This window comes from Nyctibius grandis, chromosome 4, assembly GCF_013368605.1.
Source record: "Nyctibius grandis isolate bNycGra1 chromosome 4, bNycGra1.pri, whole genome shotgun sequence".
In the NCBI taxonomy this organism is placed as follows: domain Eukaryota; kingdom Metazoa; phylum Chordata; class Aves; order Nyctibiiformes; family Nyctibiidae; genus Nyctibius; species Nyctibius grandis.
The window spans coordinates 42119251-42140007 of record NC_090661.1 but is presented as its reverse complement, the minus strand read 5'-3'; the positions used below and the strand labels follow the sequence as shown (position 1 = coordinate 42140007).

General features: G+C 36.9%; 1 protein-coding gene across 9 annotated transcripts in view; it reads left to right on the top strand.

The window, feature by feature from the left end:
- HECTD1 (HECT domain E3 ubiquitin protein ligase 1) overlaps positions 1-20046 on the top strand; it is a 66337-nt gene extending 46291 nt beyond the window's left edge. For 7 of the 9 annotated variants that reach the window (XM_068398176.1, XM_068398172.1, XM_068398170.1 and 4 more), the window contains 17 exons: positions 913-1134; positions 2902-3035; positions 6173-6329; positions 7139-7361; positions 9837-9891; positions 10134-10316; positions 10653-10863; positions 10945-11030; positions 12165-12292; positions 14196-14397; positions 14538-14675; positions 14893-15500; positions 16609-16687; positions 16799-16892; positions 17212-17362; positions 18581-18725; positions 19089-20046. In XM_068398176.1, coding sequence (XP_068254277.1) covers positions 913-1134; positions 2902-3035; positions 6173-6329; positions 7139-7361; positions 9837-9891; positions 10134-10316; positions 10653-10863; positions 10945-11030; positions 12165-12292; positions 14196-14397; positions 14538-14675; positions 14893-15500; positions 16609-16687; positions 16799-16892; positions 17212-17362; positions 18581-18725; positions 19089-19226 — 2954 coding nt within the window. In that variant the 3' untranslated portion in view covers positions 19227-20046. The remainder of the gene's footprint in view (positions 1-912; positions 1135-2901; positions 3036-6172; positions 6330-7138; positions 7362-9836; positions 9892-10133; positions 10317-10652; positions 10864-10944; positions 11031-12164; positions 12293-14195; positions 14398-14537; positions 14676-14892; positions 15501-16608; positions 16688-16798; positions 16893-17211; positions 17363-18580; positions 18726-19088) is intronic. The other 2 variants (XM_068398178.1, XM_068398174.1) reach the window with 2 other exon arrangements.
- Positions 20047-20757: the final 711 nt, after the last annotated feature.

The window sequence follows — 20757 nt, the reverse complement described above, 5'->3', positions numbered from 1 at the left end:
TTTAAATTTAAGTATAGATGACCCCTCAAATTTGCATGTGTAAACGTGTGATTATCCTCCTGTGTTTGAAGATAAGCATGTGAGAAAATGTTTTGAAGATTGGCCTGTAGATGTGTAGTTGCAGGTAGGTATAACTTATACTCAGTTATGTACACTGACTGAAATTCTTTCTATTGCGTTTACAGTGAATTCAGTCTTGTTTCATTTGTTAACTAAATGCATTTATTGTGTTTTATTTGAATGTGCAGTAAGGTAACTTCTTAGTTGTTGCTTGCTTATTCTGAAAATTATTTATATAAATCCTCCAACATAAGTAAGGTGTTCAGTCATGTTTTGCAGTACTGCCAACTCAGGCTTGTTGCCCATCATGAACATATGTGCTAATATTTATGTGAAAGATAACTAGTCAGAGCTGCTTTAAGAACTTTAGAAAAATGCACAAAAATCACAAGTTTCACTTTTGTCTTGTTATGTTCTGTTCTCAGTTAATTTATATGTAGTTAAACTGTTTTCCCTGTATAACTAATTATGTTGCTGTTTAGAGGTTAAATTACATTTTAGGCTTAAAGACAGACACAGTATTAAAATAACAGATTTCAGAAATACTTGTCATATGTTGAAAATGAAATTAAGTAATTTCAGATTTACAGTGGGATTTGGGGATTTATTTAATAAACTTATTTGGTTTAAATGTATGCAAGGGAATATGCTCAGAAGTGAGCATCTGCATTGTAGGGTTCACTTTTGCACTGAGAAACCCTTCCCCTTTAGTCTGTTATTTTTTATTGTAAAATAAGGCATCTGATAGTTTTCAACCCCAAATATATTTTTCAACACAGGGCTCATGCATGTAAATTGTACTCTTCAAGTCATCAAATCATTTATTTTATCTTACCATATCTTTATCTATAGCTTCTCCTCTTATGGGTGCCCAAAGTTTTCCTAATCTGACTACAACTGGTACCACATCAACAGTGACCATGTCTACATCCAGTGTTACTAGCAGCAGCAATGTAGCTACAGCAACTACAGTTTTATCTGTTGGTCAGTCGCTTAGTAATACTCTAACTACTAGCCTAACATCAACATCTAGTGAGAGCGATACAGGTCAGGAGGCAGAATATTCTTTATATGGTAAGTTTCATTTTTAAATGAACATAAGCAGACTTCCCATTAATGATTTTTCCTTTTCTTCCGTTGTTATGATTTTCTCATGTAGTAGTTTATTTACTGAAAAGTATTTGAAAGTTGAGCTGTTCATATGTTACTAGTTCTGTAAGGCAGTAAGTAAAATAATGTTAACATAGTAGTATTTCCTTATGTTTTCGGATCTTTATTTTCAACAGTTTCTATCCCACATTATTATTATTTATGGTATAGTTTATTTAGGTACTTAATCTTTTCCTTAATCAAATGAGTTTAGTATCTAATGTAGTTCTCATATGAACCTGTAATTAAAATCAAAATGTTATTTCTCAGTGTGTTATATAGGCATGCTACATGCTCAGTGTGAGGTACCTTGTGTTACTGAGTGATTGAAAAGCATCCGCCGTTAGGCACGTTATACACTTAAAATAGTATATGAGGTTCCAGGTATCTCAATACCATAATAGTAATTGCAAAAAAATTGGAAATAACACAGAAATTAAAGTGACACGGAGAACAGACTTATATGACTTGAGGAACAAAATCCAGAGTTACATGGGCACTATACGCTAGAAACAGACGTTAAGGCAGAAGTTATTTGCAGGATATGAATACTGTGAAAGAAGATTGTAGTTAACTAGGTTGATAATATCTCGAAATTAAGTTGATGAAATGAAGTAAAGAAAACCTGGGCTCAATATGGTAAAATACTTCCTAATGTGAAGTTTGTTGGATTGTGAGATGTTGTTGGAAGAAAAGATACTTGATTTAAAATTTGGTTGGATTAAGATTGTGTTCTATTTTGCCTCTCCTATAGCCTATTGAAATTGCTTGAAAAATATCTCAATTTCAGTGGATATTGGAATTGAGCTGCTTGGATGCGATCGATTAAGATATCTGCATATGCCATCTCCCTTTATTATTTTTATTTTTAAGTCTTGTTTTATACTTTGGGTGACAAGTCTTAAAATATGTCATAAAGAACTGGGCAAGTAGAGTTACCTTAAAGTTTCTGTTGGGGCATTGGCAACAATTCAAAGGGTATTTGGGGCAGTAAACATAGTTTATATGTGTATAGAAAAAATGTAGAAGTTCAAAGATTCATCCCAGTCCACCTTGGATTGCTACGAACTTCTTTTCTGGTTTTGGGGGGTTGATTTTTAAGTCTTAGTACTAGGTGGGTGAAATTGAACTTTATATCTGTCTTCAGCTTTTTGTTACAGAAGTTAATTAGCAATTGAATCTTTTAAAAATATTATTCTTAAATGTTTATTTTAAATGTCCTTTACATTGTAATTTGAGGTCTAAGCCACACATTCTTAGCGGAAATTACATCACTAACCTGTTTTTAAAATTAATTAAACGTAGAATCAGACAGTATATGTTTGTGTACCATTTTTTGCGATCTTTTGTAATTTAGAATAAGTGTAATTACAAAATTTTTGATGTCAGCAAATGAGAAACTGATCACTCTTGGTGATCACTCTTAATTATACAGATGTTAAGTGCTTCTTTTGTTAGTTATGCTATTGACTAGACCCCTGGACATTTTGTCAGGTGTATGCTTTTATTACAGGTTGTAATCTCACTATGCCATAAGCAATGTTTTGGTTCTCTCTTTTTCTTGTTTAAGTGAGATTTGTATTTTTCACTCTTCCCGATGCTCCTGTTCTTTAATTTTCAAAGTTTTGCTTTAAAAGTTATTCCTATCTTTTGTTCTGTATGTAAATATATATATATATATATGTATTATAGATTTTCTTGATAGCTGCCGAGCTAGTACGCTGTTGGCAGAGTTAGATGATGATGAGGATCTGCCTGAACCCGATGAAGAAGATGATGAAAATGAAGATGATAACCAAGAAGATCAAGAATATGAGGAAGTTATGGTACAGTATAGTTAGCATAGATGATATCTTAAATTGACTAACAGATGCATTAAAAGTCCACAGTTTGCTTGTTTGTTTGTTTTTCCAATATGGGGTCCTAGCTATAAACTTTGTATTAATTAAAACAAATTTATTTAGATTTAGGACTACTGGTTTGGAGTACCTATCTGTTAAGACTCTAAATGAAATGCCAAAGTTAAAATCATGTTATACTTTTCAGGGCCTGCAAACTGAATACTACTTTACGAAGACAGGTCATTGTCCCTTTTCCCCATTCTTGCATATATTTTGAGTATTAAGAAAGCTGTTTTCTCATGCGTTCACAGGGGTGTGATAAAATTGCAAGACCTCACTAGACAGGGCAGCTATCAGGGCAGTCCCCTTTCTGTACAAATTTGATTGTACCACCTTCAACATTTATTCCAGAGAAAAGTGTTTCTGAACACCAGCACACCCTGAGACCTTATAGGTCAGAATTAACATCTTAAAAACAGCCTGGGAACAAGTTGACCAACAGTAGAAATGATGGATCACTAGTTCACTGGCTGATGAAATGGTGTAACTTTGTGGGTAGGCTGCTGAATTCTGTACTGTTACAGTTCTGGGATGTGTTTAACTGTAGGTCTGTGTGAAGCAAACTGTAATAATGTAAGTATGCCAGAGGAAATATCTCTTTAACCAAAAAAAAAAAAAAAAGAAAAAACCCAGCAGGTTAGTCCACATGGGTCTTGCCTACAGTATTGTGAGTTCTGGCTTTTCATTTGTTTCTTCTTTAATGGTGTGATGAGTGCTTGGTCTTCTACTACCATTGAAGCGATCACAATGGATATTGCAAGGTATAAGAGGAAAAATATAAGACTTCAGTAATGATAGTTTAATGTTTATTACATAAATGTAAATATTGTCTTATGGAATTATAGAAACTTCCTCTTGTAATTAATATGCACAACTTTAGTCACTTGAACAAAAACATTTAGCACTTAAAGTTACTGTAATTATTCTTTTCATAGAAACTACAGTACATTACTAAATATTTCATTATTTCACCTTCTGCACAAAGATATAAAGTTAGGAATGGAAAAGCCAGTACTACTTAAATGGATGCACAATGCAAACAACAACCTTAGTTTGTAGAGTGTTGATCACTTGTCAGAAATTGTTAAATGGAGTTACAGAATCACAGAATCACAGAATCAACCAGGTTGGAAGAGACCTCAGGGATCATCGAGTCCAACCGTTGCCCTTACACCACCCTGTCAACTAGACCATGGCACTAAGTGCCATGTCCAGTCTTTTCTTAAACACATCCAGAGATGGTGACTCCACCACCTCCCTGGGCAGCCCATTCCAATGTCTAATAACCCTTTCTGTAAAGAAATTCTTCCTGATGTCCAACCTGACCCTCCCCTGGCGAAGCTTGAGGCTGTGCCCTCTTGTCCTATCGCTAGTTGCCCGGCAGAAGAGGCCAACTCCCACTTCACTGCAACCTCCCTTCAGGTAGTTGTAGACTGCAATAAGGTCACCTCGGAGCCTCCTCTTCTCCAGGCTAAACAACCCCAGCTCCCTCAGCCGTTCCTCATAGGTCAGACCCTCCAGACCCTTCACCAGCTTGGTCGCCCTCCTCTGGACTCACTCCAACACCTCAACATCTTTCTTGAAGTACGGGGCCCAGAACTGAACACAGTACTCAAGGTGCGGCCTCACCAGTGCCGAGTAGAGAGGGACGATCACTTCCCTAGACCGGCTGGCTACACTATTCCTAAGAGAGGCCAGGATGCCATTGGCCTTCTTGGCCACCTGGGCACACTGCTGGCTCATGTTTAGCTGGCTGTCGATCAGCACCCCCAGGTTTCTTTCCGCCGGGCCGCTTTCTAACCACTCTTCCCCCAGCCTGTAGAGCTGCATGGGGTTGTTGTGGCCGAAGTGTAAGACCCGGCACTTGTTCTTGTTGAACCTCATGCCGTTGGTCTCGGCCCATCTATCTAACCTGTCCAGATCCCTCTGTAGGGCCTTCCTACCCTCCAGCAGATCGACACTGCCACCCAGCTTGGTGTCACCTGCAAATTTGCTGAGGGTGCACTCAATCCCTACGTCTAGATCATCTATAAAGATATTGAACAGCACCGGCCCCAGAACTGAGCCCTGGGGAACACCGCTAGTGACCGGCCGCCAGCTGGACTTTGCCCCATTCACCACCACTCTCTGGGCTCGGCCATCCAGCCAGTTTTTAACCCATTTAAGAGTCCACCCATCCAAGCCCCGGGCAGCCAGTTTGTCCAGGAGGATGCTGTGGGAGACAGTGTCGAATGCCTTACTGAAGTCTAGATAGACTACATCCACAGCCCTGCCCTCATCTACTATAGTTGTTATATAGAGTTATATAGAGTTACTATAGTTGTTCATAGGAAAAAGCATACATAGCTAAATTAGTTTTTGCTTAAGATTACGCAGCAAGAATCAGATCTGGAAAACAAAATTTTCCTATCTTGGGTTCCAGTCCTGTTCCCTCTGACATACTATGTAATTCTTCTCAATGAGGTGTTGAACAGATTAAAAACTTGCTGTAGAAAAGTCATAAGCAGTTAATACTTGCTAAGGCTTATTGAAAATTAGATTTCTTCCTACCATAAGCGTTCCAGTATTTTGGTATTTGATTTAATCTCTGGATAAAACATGTACACATTATATATCTATATATATATATATACGCTTTCAAAAAAAACTTCTTGGTTTCAGAAAAGTTAATGTTTTTATTTTGACACTATTGATTTCTTTGAATCTTTGATATTACAAAGTTTGTGGAATACACAAAATATCTACACCAAGTTTGCTGGTCTGCAGTACTCTGTATTTCCCTGGGTTCTGGTGCTTCATGGAAAGTTTCATTCTTTCCAGAAATTGTAAATACATGTGTTGTGAAGTTAGCCCACTTATGTTGATTTCCCTATGTCTGTGGTTTTGATAATTCTCTTGATTCCTGCTTGACCAGTTAAATGGAACTAATGCTGTTATGTGCCAGCTTTGATACCTTTTGTGTCAATTTTAGTTTACATGACTACTCTATTCCCTAACTATTAAATTTTTGATCAAATGATTCTTCGTAGCAGAGTCTAAAAAACAATGACTTTTTTTTTTAGGAAGAAGAGGAGTATGAAACAAAAGGAGGCCGTAGAAGAACATGGGATGATGATTATGTATTGAAACGGCAGTTTTCTGCTCTGGTTCCTGCTTTTGACCCAAGACCTGGTCGTACTAATGTTCAACAGACAACTGACCTAGAAATCCCTCCACCGGGTATGCTGACAAGACATTTGTGATATTTGATCTGGCTTTAGGATGGAGACTCACAGTTAAGGGCCTGTTGGGCTCTGGGGATCCTATCGCTATTAACCAGTACAACATGCTTTTGTGGCTGTGTGGCTTTTCTCTTTTTGAATAAGAGTTTCATCTACCTCTGCAGGTTCCAGCGTTATTGAGGGAAAAGTAAATTAAATGCTGTGTAAAATAAACATACTCATGAATTTAACTTGGATTAGTGATAAATCTCTTGCTATGTCTGGTTCCACCTGCAGGGAATAATCTGTGGGTTGAGCTACCCAGAATAGCTTTGATTGGAGAGGGCTTGTTGAAACAGTCCAAAGCTAATACAGTAATGGAGCAGTCTGTATGAACAGCAGCATAGCACCTGATCTTGCTCCTTAGTTCATTCTTGCGTAGCAGTGTGGGTGTAGTCAATGTTCATTACAGAAAGGAATATGTAGGTTTAGCTTATATGGAAATGAGCCGTTCTTGATTTTGATGAACTGAAACTAGTTAATACAACAGGAGGATACTGTGTAGGAAAAGAAGAATGCATGTGCTGTGATAATATTAAAGGGGATGTTATTAAGATGTAAAGATCAATAGGGATTTCAAAAATCCCTGTGAGACTTACTTGCATAGAGAAGGGCTGCCATTACAGCCCTTAGATAGAGTTCATAGTTACAGCTTAGTATCATCTCTTTGGTGTGTGTGCAGGAAGTCTTCACACTTCCTTATTGAGCCGCTTTATTGTTTAAGCCAACTTTGTATTAATAGCTTCTCAAATGATTTTTCACATGCAGGTACACCTCATTCAGAACTCTTGGAAGAGGTTGAGTGCATGCCTTCGCCACGTTTAGCACTTACCTTGAAAGTTTCAGGTCTTGGAACAACTCGAGAAGTAGAACTGCCCTTAACAAACTTTCGATCTACCATCTTTTACTATGTACAGAAATTGTTACAGCTTTCCTGTAATGGCAATGTGAAATCTGACAAACTTAGACGTATTTGGGAGCCAACATACACGTAAGCTCACAAGTTTGTTTTTCTGTGTAGAGAACACTGTGACCAATTAGGAAATGAGTGTGAAACTATGTTGAGTTTTTCTTCCTACTCTGGAGGAAGCAATGCTAGAATTAGTTTTTCTTGCATTTACATCAGGATGTTCTTATTGGTTTTAAAGCTAGTGCTGTGACTAAAAACAAAAAAAAGTTATGACATCTAATGCTCAGCTTGACTTGTTAATAATATTTCACAAGTCAAGCAATTGACCAAGAGAACATAATTTCGTCTGCTTAGGGATCTGCTTAGAAGAATCCCATAGTCCTAGAGAGAAGAGAGGTCCAGGAGAGATGATTGATTTTTCAAGGATCACTTCCTCCAGGCTCAAGAACAATCCATTCCAGTGTGGGAAGTCAGGCACAGACAGTAGGAGACCTGCATAGATGACCAAGAAACTCTCAAGAGAACTCAAAAAGGAAGCATGCAAGAGGTGGAAGAAGGGTCAAGTGACCCAGGGGGAATATAGAGACATTGTCCTGTTGTGAAGATATGCGGTTAGGAAAGCCAAAGCCCATCTGGAGTTGAATCTGATGAGGGATGTGAAGGGCAAAAGATTAGGGAACACTTACAGAAACAGGACATACAAGTCCATGCAACGCAATGGGATGCACCCACAAGACCTGGCCACTCTTGATTATCTTTGAAAGGTTGTGGTGACTGGGAGACATTTCTGAGGACTAGAGAAAACAAGTGTCATTCCTATCCCCCAGAAGGGCAAGAAAATCTAGGGAACTACAGACTGATCACCCTCTCCTTCATCCTTGGAAAGGTGATGGAAGTAGTCCTGGAAACCATTTTCAAACAATGAAGGACAAGAAGGTGATTGAAAGTAGGTGGCATGGATTTATGAAGAAGAAATAATTCTTAACCAGTCTGATAGCCTTCTATGATAAGATGACTAGCTCAGTGGATGAGGAGAAAGCAGCAGATGTTATTTTCTTTCAAATTTAGCAAGGCTTTCAACACTTTCTCCCTTGTTGACAAACTAATAAAGTATGGACTAGATAGTGTCTGAAAACTGCCTGAACTGCCAGGCTCAGATGGTTGTGATCATCAGTATAAAGTCCAGGTGGAGGCCAGCCATTAGTGGTGTACCCCAAGGGTTGATACTGGGTCCAGTACTGTTTAACATGTACATTAATGTATGATGGGACAGAGCAGACCTTCAGCAAGCTTGCAGACAAACAAAACTGGGAGGAGTCATTGTTGCACCAGATGGTTGTGCTGCTGTTCTGAGAGACCTCATCAAGCTGGAGAAAAGGGGAGATGGGAACTTCATGAAGTTCCGCAAAGGGACATGCAAAGTCTAGCAGCTGAGGGGAAAAACTGCCAGTATAGGCTGGAGTCCAACTAGCTGGAAAGCAGCTTGGTGGAAAAGGCGCTGAGGGTTCTGGTGGATGCAAAGTTGAATGCAAGCCAGCTGTGCACCCTGGCAGCAATGAAGGTCAGCAGCATCCTGGGCTGCATTAGGAAGGTTGAGGAAGGTGATCTTCCTCCTCTGCTCAGCACTGGTGAGACACATCTGGAGTGCTGTGTCCAGTGTTGCTGGAGAAAGAAAGGCTTGTGGGATCTTACCAATGTGTATGAATACGTGATGGGAGAAAGTAAGGAAGACAGAGCATAGACTGTTGCAACAAGTGAAAGGACAGGAAGAAAACAGCTCAAATAGAAATAGAGGAAATTGCATTTAAACATAACATTTGAGCCAAGGGTATTGGACTAGGACTCCAGAGGTACCTTCCAACCTCAACTATTCTCTCTGCCCTAATTTGACCTTAATTGCTTTATAGGAATAGACAGAAATTATAAGACTATATGATTGGTGTAGTAAATGGAAAATACACACAATGTAACTTCTGTCTTACTAGAAAACTAACCTATACGAAAGCAAGAACTGCAGTAAGGTGGTTGCAGTTTTTTTTAACTTTGTATTTCAGACTTCAGCGGTGCTTGTTGCTCGTGTATTGCACTTATTTTCTGAGTTGCCTGGTGTAAAAAGTGTGTGCTGTAACAAAACTATTTTCTACTTAGAAAGCATGAGAAATAGTTGTAAATGTGCGTATCTCCTAAGCTAATACACAGCAAGCTACCCTAGAACTTCAAAATTTCAAAGAGCTGGTGCGTGTGTAGTGAAGAACCTAAAACTGGTTTGGGAAATTTGCACAATAAAGGTTGTTTGATTACTCAAACCTCACTTAAGGAAACATAAATTAAGTACTTTGCAAGATAAATATTGACATCATGAAAATTAAGTATGAGTTTAAGAACTTTGCTGCATCAGGGTATCCCAGATGTTCTCTGCAGCAAAGAGCAGCTGCTGTTACTGGTTTACATCATGTTATCTAAATGTTGTTGATGTCTAACAAGTCAATGTATAACTTCAGAATTTAGAGGATGTGCTATGAATATTAAATAGTAACTCATTGTTTTGATATCTAGAATCATGTACAGAGAAATGAAGGATTCTGATAAAGAGAAAGAAAGTGGAAAAATGGTAAGACTTACTTCTATGCCTTTGTGTATGTTTTTATGGCTGTTTAAACAAAAGCAAAACAAATCTTATTGCAGTGTTTGAAATGCTACATTAAAAAAACTAACAGTTTTCAATTACTTAAAGGATATGAGTGAGTATATTTGTAAATGCATGCTCCTTTAAAAAAGACAATATATAATGCATGTGAAATCTTAAAGACTTTACAATCAGGAAAAACCAACATTTGGTGGTTCCTGTTGTAGGGTTGCTGGTCAGTAGAGCATGTGGAGCAGTACCTTGGCACTGACGAATTACCAAAGAATGACTTGATAACCTACCTGCAGAAGAATGCAGACTCAGCTTTCCTGCGCCACTGGAAATTAACCGGCACTAATAAAAGTATTAGGAAAAACAGAAATTGTTCCCAGCTCATAGCTGCATACAAGGTATATGTCTGCATCCAAACGTTTTTATTATGAATGGCTGTGTGCTTTGTTTTGCAGCTTTAAAGATTCTTGTGGAGGAGGGGTGTGACATGTATAGGAAGTTGAATGGTTCACATGTCAATATCAAGTTAGTTTTTGCTGCTCTTCTTTTTAAATGTATTTTATTCAATATAGTCATATTAAAATGCATTTAAGTCATGATTTGAACCATCCACAATTTAACTAAGTGTTGATGTTAAACAAAATAACCATTTTGATTTTTCAAATCATTGACTTGGAGTGCACAGTCCTAAAGATAGTAACACACAGTTTTCATTCTTAATTCTATTTTTACAGGATTTTTGTGAACATGGATCAAAATCTGGATTAAGTCAAGGGGCCATTTCTACTCTTCAAAATTCTGATATCCTTAGTTTGGCAAAGGAACAGCCTCAGGCCAAAGCTGGAAGTGGGCAGAACTCCTGTGGAGTAGAAGATGTTCTGCAGTTACTTCGCATTTTGTATATAGTTGCCAGTGACCCTTACACAGCACGAACTTCTCAAGAAGGTAGGTTAGTTATCCAGCAGAGCTTTGTAAATGTTTTAATGAAAACAAAATAAAGGAAAAATTTTCTCTTGATATTTCCAGAAGGAGATGAGCATCCTCAGTTTAACTTCCCGCCAGATGAATTCACAAGCAAAAAAATGACTACAAAGATTCTGCAACAGATTGAGGTATTACATTAATGTATTATGCACAATGTATATATGTAATATTGTTTTTAAGACTCTATTATACTCTTCCTTACTCTGACTGTTTGAAATCATTAGCTTTTTTGCCATTTGACTTCTGAATTGTTTCATACAATATTTACTTCTGTACATTTTGAATGAGTAAATTCTGTAAGAACAGCTAGTCCGAATAAAAATGTACCAAGAAAAGTTTTAATAGACTCATATCTCTTGGTTATAAAGAATATTTTTTTTCTGCGCCAAACATCAGTGTTACCACGTAGTGTATGTATGCCTGCCTGATGACATTGTAACAAAGGAAATTAATTGTGTTAGGGTTCACAAACATTTTATTATTTATGCATGACACATAAAGCTTTCAAAAATAGCATTTACAAAACGTATTGGTACTAGGTCAGTTGGATGTGTTAAAAGGAAAACGAAGATGTAGTTCTTCAGTAGAACTACATTTTCTTTAACAAAGATTTAAAGATGATGAATATTCTTGACTTGCTTGGCTTTTGTGTGCTTTTTGAGGGTTTTTTTATTAGTTAAGTTGTCCTAATTATTCATTTAAAAAAAAAAATATCAGTTTTTCAAGTTCTTTTAAAGACTGTTCAAGCACCCTGAATATCTTTGTAGTAATAATTTCTGCAGTCTTTTTTAATTATACTTGTATTTTAGAAGGGACTATAGCAATATTTCAGTGGGTATCATCTTTACTACCACCAAGTTTATATTGTGTCTTCTGGTATTGAGAAGATGGTATCTAATCACTTTTGAGCAAAACTCAGAAGTAATTCTCTCCAGGTAATTGTAAACTCTAATCTCCCCACAGTGCTTTGAGTAGTACATATCCCAGAGATTTACTACAGCTTTTAGTATGTTTGTGCCAAAGCACCCTATGTCCACTCTTGAGTCCTAGAAACTCTGTGAACTTCTCATTCATAACATTTAAAAAAAAAAAAAAGTAGCAGTTGCTGAGAAGGAAGAAACTTGTTCAAGCACAGGTGAAAACTCTGTACTTGGGTGTATTGGGTGTCTGTGTACTTAGTTACAAACATGTTTGGACAACCTGAGTTTAATATTAGAAACACTTTATTTTTTTTTTTCTTTTTTCATTGCATTAAACTACAGGAACCCTTGGCACTAGCAAGTGGAGCTTTGCCAGACTGGTGTGAGCAGCTAACAAGCAACTGTCCTTTCTTAATTCCATTTGAAACAAGGCAGTTGTACTTCACATGCACAGCATTTGGAGCATCAAGGTAACAAAAATAAATAAAAAAACCCTAAGACTGCTTCCCTTTTTTTAAAAAATATAATAGTTTTTTTCAATTGCTAACTCACAGAAGGACCTTATCCTAACAGATTTTGCTTGCAAAATATAAAGCATTATAGATAGTAGGAAAAAAAAAAAGGAAGAAGATGGAGAACTTCAAAAAGACTTTTGGACATGTGAAACATTTCTTGTTCATTGTATTAGAGGTTTATGATGAGTAGCCTTCCTTCTGTTTGATATTATTGAGGAAATTCCTTTGAAGAAATTTCATTTTTCAACTTTAGCTGAAGGCTTGCTTGCGTACCTCTAGCTGGGTTATCATATCAGGCAGTAATTGGAGTCGGTTGCAGTTCATTGCATAAAGGAGTAAGGAACAAAATTTAAAAATTCTGAAAATAAATGTGAATTAAATGTTTTTTGAAAACATACACCAAAGCACATATCTCTTATTTTTATAGTTCCTACACTGGTTTGGTGATTGTTTGTTTTGGTTAATTTATTTTTAATTCACTGAAGTCTTAACAAAATAGACAAAATCTAACAGATAGATGCTATTTTGAAAGTTAGTATTAGCTGCTTAATGAAACTGTATCAAAATCAGACATGAAAACATTTAAGGGTACCCTTTAAAGTGTTTGGTTACTTAGGAATCCAAAATATTTTGATTGCAGCAGTGATTACCTTGAGAGTATGTAGACAGTGTAAACCTTTTTTGCCAGCTTACTTTTATGTAGTGAGAAGGAAGAACTAGTTTTTGTGGGTTTTCTTGGCTGTTTTTTTCTGTTTGTTTTTCCAAAGAGGAAGAAAAGTGTAGACAGTGAGTTGCAAAAATTACTGTTGTGTCTAATACGCAGTAGAAATGCCTCATGAAGAGTGTAAAATGAGGCATCTAAAAAAGAAAAAAAAAAAGGAAGAGAAGAAAAGGTATTGTCTTGCAAGACATCAATGTAAATCTTCTTAATATGGAAAAAATTAAGCTTATATGGAAAAATGGTCCAGAAAACTGGACCATGTGTGTTTAGTTTTTTGTTTTGGAAAAAGGTAATGTTTTAGAAAAACTGTTTTAAAGAGATCCTTCGGGAAACATTGCATGGTATTTACTTGGTAAGTAAAGAGCTTTCTTAAGCTCTTAAAATATTGGAAGTAGTTCTTAAAACTCATATACTGTATATGAACTCTGTGTGTACACGCACATGGGCGTGTACACTCTCTGTTGTCTGTCATGACACTTGACCATAGTTGGAAAACAACCAACAGATGGTAGCTTTGTAGGTAGCATAGATGACAATACATACAAGAATTTTGAACTTTGGCTTCATGTAAGTACTGCTATTAGGGGCAGCTGTTCACCCTTCACTGATATGGGTCTGTATGTGTATGATTGCACTTCAGCTTTGGTTCTGTGTTTCTCTAATAAGTGTATAAGTAAGTAATCTTGCTTTAAAACCTGGGCAGTGTCAATGGGATGATGTACAACTGCCTTGCAGTGTATAATGGAAGGTATAACAAGTGTCTATAAACAGTTTTGAGCATCTGTGATTAAAAAGTACTACACTAAATGCTACCCTCTGTTCATTCCACTGTAATATGAAAACTATAGTAATTCAGATCAAAAATTTTAAGTTTTCATTGGTGCCATCTGTTACATCAGAAGTTATGGCTGGCCCTTTATAGTAATTAAAAATTATTTAGTTTGCTAAACTCATAAAATATGAAGCAGCCTATATTTGGGCATTTTGGATATTTCTGAGAAATACTTCAGTACATAACTTCAAAAAAAAATTAGAAGGACTTAATTAGTACTTAACAAGGTAACTTTTTCTACTTTCAAGTTTTCATGCTGGTAGATGTCGAAGTTTTAAACAACTGATTTTTTTTTTTTTTTCCAGAGCCATTGTGTGGCTACAGAACAGACGTGAAGCCACTGTTGAACGGACAAGGACCACAAGCACAGTGCGACGTGATGATCCGGGAGAATTCAGAGTTGGACGCCTCAAACATGAAAGAGTGAAAGTTCCGCGAGGTGAATCCTTGATGGAATGGGCTGAAAATGTCATGCAGATTCATGCAGACAGAAAATCTGTTCTAGAGGTAAAGCATATCTGCCTAGCACAGCGAGGTTAGCTATTTCTAATGTACTGGCCGGGATATTGAATATCCTGTTTCATTACCAACACTGAACATTTCATTAGGATTTTCTTTTATTATTAACATTCCTTATGTTTTTCTAGGTTGAGTTTTTAGGGGAGGAAGGAACAGGCCTGGGTCCTACCTTGGAATTTTATGCATTGGTGGCAGCAGAATTTCAGAGGACAGATTTAGGAGCTTGGCTTTGTGATGATGACTTCCCAGATGATGAGTCTCGTCAGGTATGTTTCAATTTGCATTTTAAACTGAGTACTTGGAGAAAAGAAAAATGAACTAGATATCCAGGAAGGGAACAACACATGATCAGTGAGCAGCCACTCATCATGGTCAAGAATGACCACTCTACTTTACAGCTTGCTTTCTTACCTGTTCTCTTTTTAACAGATTAAATTAACCTTTAACAATGTCAACTTCTTTTGTGTGTGTCTCTTAAATCAGGTTGATATTGGTGGTGGATTGAAACCCCCTGGCTACTATGTACAGAGATCATGTGGACTCTTCACAGCACCATTCCCACAAGACAGTGATGAACTTGAAAGAATAACTAAACTCTTTCATTTCCTTGGAATTTTCTTGGCTAAATGCATTCAGGACAATAGACTTGTGGATTTACCCATTTCTAAGCCTTTTTTTAAACTCATGTGTATGGGGGACATTAAAAGTAACATGAGTAAGTTGATATATGAATCACGGGGTGACAGAGACTTGCACTGTACTGAAAGTCAGTCAGAGGCTTCTACAGAAGAAGGACATGATTCCTTGTCAGTAGGAAGTCTGGAAGAAGACTCCAAATCAGAATTTATTCTTGATCCACCAAAACCTAAACCTCCTGCCTGGTTTAATGGAATTTTGACGTGGGAAGACTTTGAATTAGTAAATCCACATAGAGCTAGGTTTCTAAAAGAAATTAAGGACCTTGCAATTAAAAGGCGTCAAATTCTAAGCAACAAAAGTCTGTCAGAAGATGAAAAGAATACAAAACTACAGGAATTAATGCTGAAGAATCCATCAGGTTCGGGGCCTCCTCTTAGCATAGAGGATTTGGGGTAAGAGTTTTCATATTTATTTATAAATATCCAAAGAGTGTTGTGTTAGAGACAAATGTCAACACTTATAATTAAAAATGAAGATTTCTTCATTTTAAATAGTATCGTTGCAAGGAGGAATCATTAGAGATGCAGCAAGATCCAGTTTGCCATGTGTAACTACGTTCTTGTTCCTTAGTTTGAGGATTTTCTCTTTGCACTTGCTCAGTTTCCTAATGTATAACTTAAATATGGCTGCACTGCAATGCCATATGACTCTCTAGGAACACCCAAATACTTGTAAAGACCTTTAGAAAAGTGTAAAACGGTAATGTCTTTGCTATGATAACTATTGAAATTTTAAAAGTTTTTTGAAGAGCTTTTAAAGAGGACAGATTGACATTTCAGATTGTGTTAATAGACATGCAGTGCACTGTTTGAACCCATGTTAAACAGCACATTTGCGAACTTCTCGCAAATCTTAAAGACATAAAAGCGCTCATAGCTGTGTAAACTTGTGTCAGGATGTCATCTTTTGTAGTTTTAAATTATTTCTTTTGAAACAACAGTATATTTTCTACTATTAATATTATGGGTTATTTGTTAAAATCATGTTGTGCCACAAGGATTGCATAGCCAAGAGTTCCGTAATTGCTTATGGCCTTGCGGACCTCAGCACGGCTCGTTACAGAGAGAAAGCAACTAGGACCATTGAAGGCCCTAAATGTCAAATATGTTAAGTGGCTTTATAACTGTTAGTGCTGGAAATTAATGTAAAGGATTTTTTGAGTTTATGAACTGAATTAAACAGTTTGAGTAGTTTGGAAGCTGATAAAGATATCAAACTTTATGAAATTTTCAAGGGTTATCAAATCCAAATAAATAGTGGGTGAGTACGTGCCTGTGCATTCCATAGATTTGAAACACGTATTATCTGTGTAGTCCATTACTAGTTGTAGTTCTGTATTGTGGTACCACTGTTAATGTATATACAAAATGATCCACAAACAATGGTTTGAAATGTAGCGAGATGCTTTTGGGTGTGTGGGGTGCAGTTTATAAATCTGGTGTATTTGCAAAAGCAGTAGCAGGCTTGTTTCCAATTAGTAACTATCTTTGTATTTTGAAGTCTAAATTTTCAGTTTTGCCCTTCGTCCAAAGTGTATGGATTTACAGCTGTGGATCTCAAGCCAGGTGGTGAAGATGAGGTAAGGAAACAACCTACCTTTACAATTTAAACAGCAGTTAAATTTTTACTGTCTCAGCAGTAACTCTAATGCAAAATGAACTCTTACAGTATTTATCTATTGTCTTTGCAGACTATAACAATGGATAATGCGGAGGAATATGTAGATCTCATGTTTGACTTCTGCATGCATACTGGTATACAGAAACAGATGGAGGCATTCAGAGGTAATTTTAAATATGACAGAACATATATGCAGTTAGGTGGACCAACTGGTGTTCAGGGCACGCTGGTTTAAAGTGGTGGCACAGAATGGCTTTCAAACACAAACTTTTAAATAAAGAATGCAATAGATAATAATTTCATAACACCTTTGCATTAGTTATGCCAATTTTAGTCTTGAAGAGATTCTGTTGAATTTGAGATTGTCAGAATCAATCAAACTGTTGATTGATTCTGGTTTAATTAAAATATAATTGAAATGCTGACATTATTTTATAAACATTCTTTTGACTTATATTTGTAACTATCTTGTGTAAATTAAAGATGGCTTCAATAGAGTCTTCCCAATGGAGAAGCTGAGTTCCTTCAGCCATGAAGAAGTTCAGATGATTCTTTGTGGAAATCAGTCACCTTCGTGGGCAGCTGAGGATATCATCAATTATACTGAACCTAAACTGGGATATACACGAGATAGGTACTTGCATTCTGAGTGACTTTAAAATAGTAGCTAAAAGATGTTAAGTGACAAAATGTCCAGAAGGTTCTTTAGATGAAGATGCCAAATTGGATGGGATTGGTGGTCACTGAAGAGCAAGTGATTGTCTAAAACTACATGAAATATCCATGTATGTTACAACAGATAGGTTAGAAGGTACTTGGTGTTTTTGTGATGAGAGGTGATAAAAAAATTTAAAATATTAAAATGTGAACAACTAGTAGAAATGTAATGGCAGCTAACTAATACAAGCTATTAAAAATAGCATTTCAGAGTTTTTACTTTCATCTTTGGTTATAATTTCTGTTCAGTTGGGTATAGTTGTTATTTATCCCTTATTTCTTATTTCTTTCTCTACAAGTGTAGTTAAAAAAGAAAATGTACTGTGCAGGGAACAAGTGTACTGGTGACTGGCTACCAGGAGGTGGTCTTGATGTTTTGGGATTTGTTGGGTTTGGTTTTTTTTGCTGCGTGTCATGTTTGGTAGCAATAACATACAAATTCCTTCTGGAACTGTGTTAGTATAAGCATGCTGAAGGATCCTAATCAGCCTAAGATGCTGTGTGGAGCGATTCTGGTATTGACCCTGCCCTGCATGCAAAGATGCAGCTGAGGTTACAGTGCCTGATACCTGAGGGTGTGTTTCAGCAGGCTGTGCTTCATGCCCTCCCCCTCGTTCCCTGGGCTGGTATGGAAGAAAGCAGTGCTATCTGGAGGAGTCCTTGAAGATCTGCTGTAGTCTGTTACGTTTTTCCTGGTTTTTTCACATGAGGGTCTTTTAACAGGATAGAAATAAAATCGTCTATAAATTGAAGTGGCTTTATACTGCAGGAGTGGTACAGGAAAAGTCTTAAGATTATAGTCAGCTGGGTTCTTCTCATAGAATAGGTTTGAGCTCTGTCTACTTTTCTACTCATTCATATGCAAGGTACCCAAATAACACTCCAAGATAAGTACGGAGAAAAGTTCTTATTTACCTACATTTTTCTGTGTAATACCCAGCAAGGAGATTAAGGAAGTATTTTAATGGGTTTTATGATGTTTTATTCTTAACTCAGTACTGAACAGGCACTAGAATCTTACAATGACTGCTTGGACATGACTAAAGGTTGTAATTGTACTGTCTCGAGTTAAGGGAAATTAAAAAAACACACTCTTGCAATGTTATCATAACTTACTATTTTAATTTATTTTAAGCCCTGGATTCCTTCGATTTGTGAGAGTCTTGTGTGGCATGTCTTCAGATGAAAGGAAGGCTTTTCTCCAGTTCACCACTGGTTGTTCAACACTCCCACCAGGAGGACTGGCAAACCTACATCCCCGGCTCACTGTTGTACGCAAGGTATGGCTTCTTCAGGTTGCCCTTCAAACCAGCTATTTTAGCTTTTGAATGTAATCGTTGCTACGTTAAGAAATAAAACTGATTTTTTTCTTTTCGGTTTTTAATTTATGACACTATGTTAAGCTTTCAGCACTGACCTCTGTTTCAGGTCTGTTCTCTGACTTCATGTTTGAATATAAAAGAATTAATGTACATATAAAGTAAATATATTTATAAGTTGATCTGTAGCTTTCTTGATGCTGCTGTTTCTTGACAACTGGTGTTACGAATGCAGTAAATGCCACGAATTGGAGGATCGTACAACTTTTAACTTCCATATTGAATGCTGCAAATGACTGCAGTAAAAAATGTTCTTTTCCTCAGGTTGATGCGACAGATGCAAGTTACCCATCTGTGAATACATGTGTGCATTACCTAAAGCTGCCTGAGTACTCTTCTGAGGAGATTATGAGAGAGCGTCTGCTAGCTGCTACAATGGAGAAAGGCTTCCATCTCAACTGAGCTGCTGACTGCAATACGGGACATGAGAAAGTGTTCTTTGATACTAGCGAAGCCTCTTGTGTTTGTGTGCAAAAAATATGATCTCCACGCTGTGCTCTGATGAGACTTGCCTTTTTTTTCACCTGTGAGGCTTTAGGAACATGTGGAATAAATTTGTTAGCTGCTAATGACAAAATAAATCCTTGTAACTACACAGCCAGCAAGAAATTGGCACAGAACACTGTTTGATGCTTCAAGGGCTTGCACAACTGGAAATTAAGGTGGTTCTGTTTGACTGTTCAAAGAACAGATCATCAGATTTTCAGCATTCACTGATACAAATTTCTAATGGTGTATTTGTGTAAAGTTTGTCATTTAATACCTTGTACACTACAGTTGCCATCACTGATCCCTGTTTCGCTAGCTTTAAGCTAACTGGTCAGAAACTTGCTTCCTTAAAACTTAGAGTTCATGGGCATCTCCAGCTTTTTCTTTTTTAATGGTGCCTGCACTATTGGAGTATTTTAGTGGGTTTTTGCATATAATCATGCACAACCTTTTTTTTTTTTTCTTTTTTTCTTTCAAGTGGGAATATATTTTGATTTCTCAAATGCCCTGCTATAAAGATCAAATCCTTAAGTGTGTTTGTGCAGCTCAACAATAAAGCTATTAAAAAACACTGGTTCCTAGTGCAAGGCACACTTAAAGCAAGTTTTACTTTTGGTTGTATTTTCTTTGTATATTATAAACATTTATTTAACTTGTTGCAGTTTGAAGTTTAAAAAAAACACCCAATGTGTAAGCTCAAAAGTAATCATTAAAATGTTTGCAACATATAAAACTGTCTCCTCTGAATACTTCATTAATACTTGTTATGTTGTTAAATCTCTGTACATGTTCTGAACAATCTGCCATACTTTTTTCAAGGTTTAAAAGAAATACATGGCAATAACTCATCTCACAAACTCATCTCTGTGCTCAAATCTTTTCAAAATTACACAGTGCAACTTTTTCAGAACTAGTCTGGCAGTGGTAACACTGCATGGGGCAATTTTCAGTGCCCTTCGGTGGGCCCATGTGACCTGAGATTATAGTTCTTCAGTACATTGGAATACAAACTGGGTCAGATGATGCAGCTGATTCAGCTTTACTTGAGATGGAGTGCCTGTCTTGGTTTCAGCGTGGGGTATTTATTGGTAAAAAGTGGCTTACAGTAAGATAAAACAAGATGCTAGTATGTCTTTAAAGATATTGAAGGACTTTATACCAGAAAAGAAAAGTTATTTAGTTAAATCTGTGTGGTGAGTTTTGTTCTGTGCCAGTTCTCTTTGGCAGCAATCTTTGCTTGGACGCATGCTGAGGGAGGGCTTGCTAAGATTCTGCCTCACACATGTAAGTCAGGTTGATGCCAGAATTCTTTTCATAGTGTTATTCATAGGACTTTACAGGCATAGTCTTTGAAATTTTCCCCAATGCAAAATTGAAGGGGAATCTCCAACACACCCCCTCCGCCTCCTCATGTGACTACTGTGCTTCAACAAAACAGTTGCAT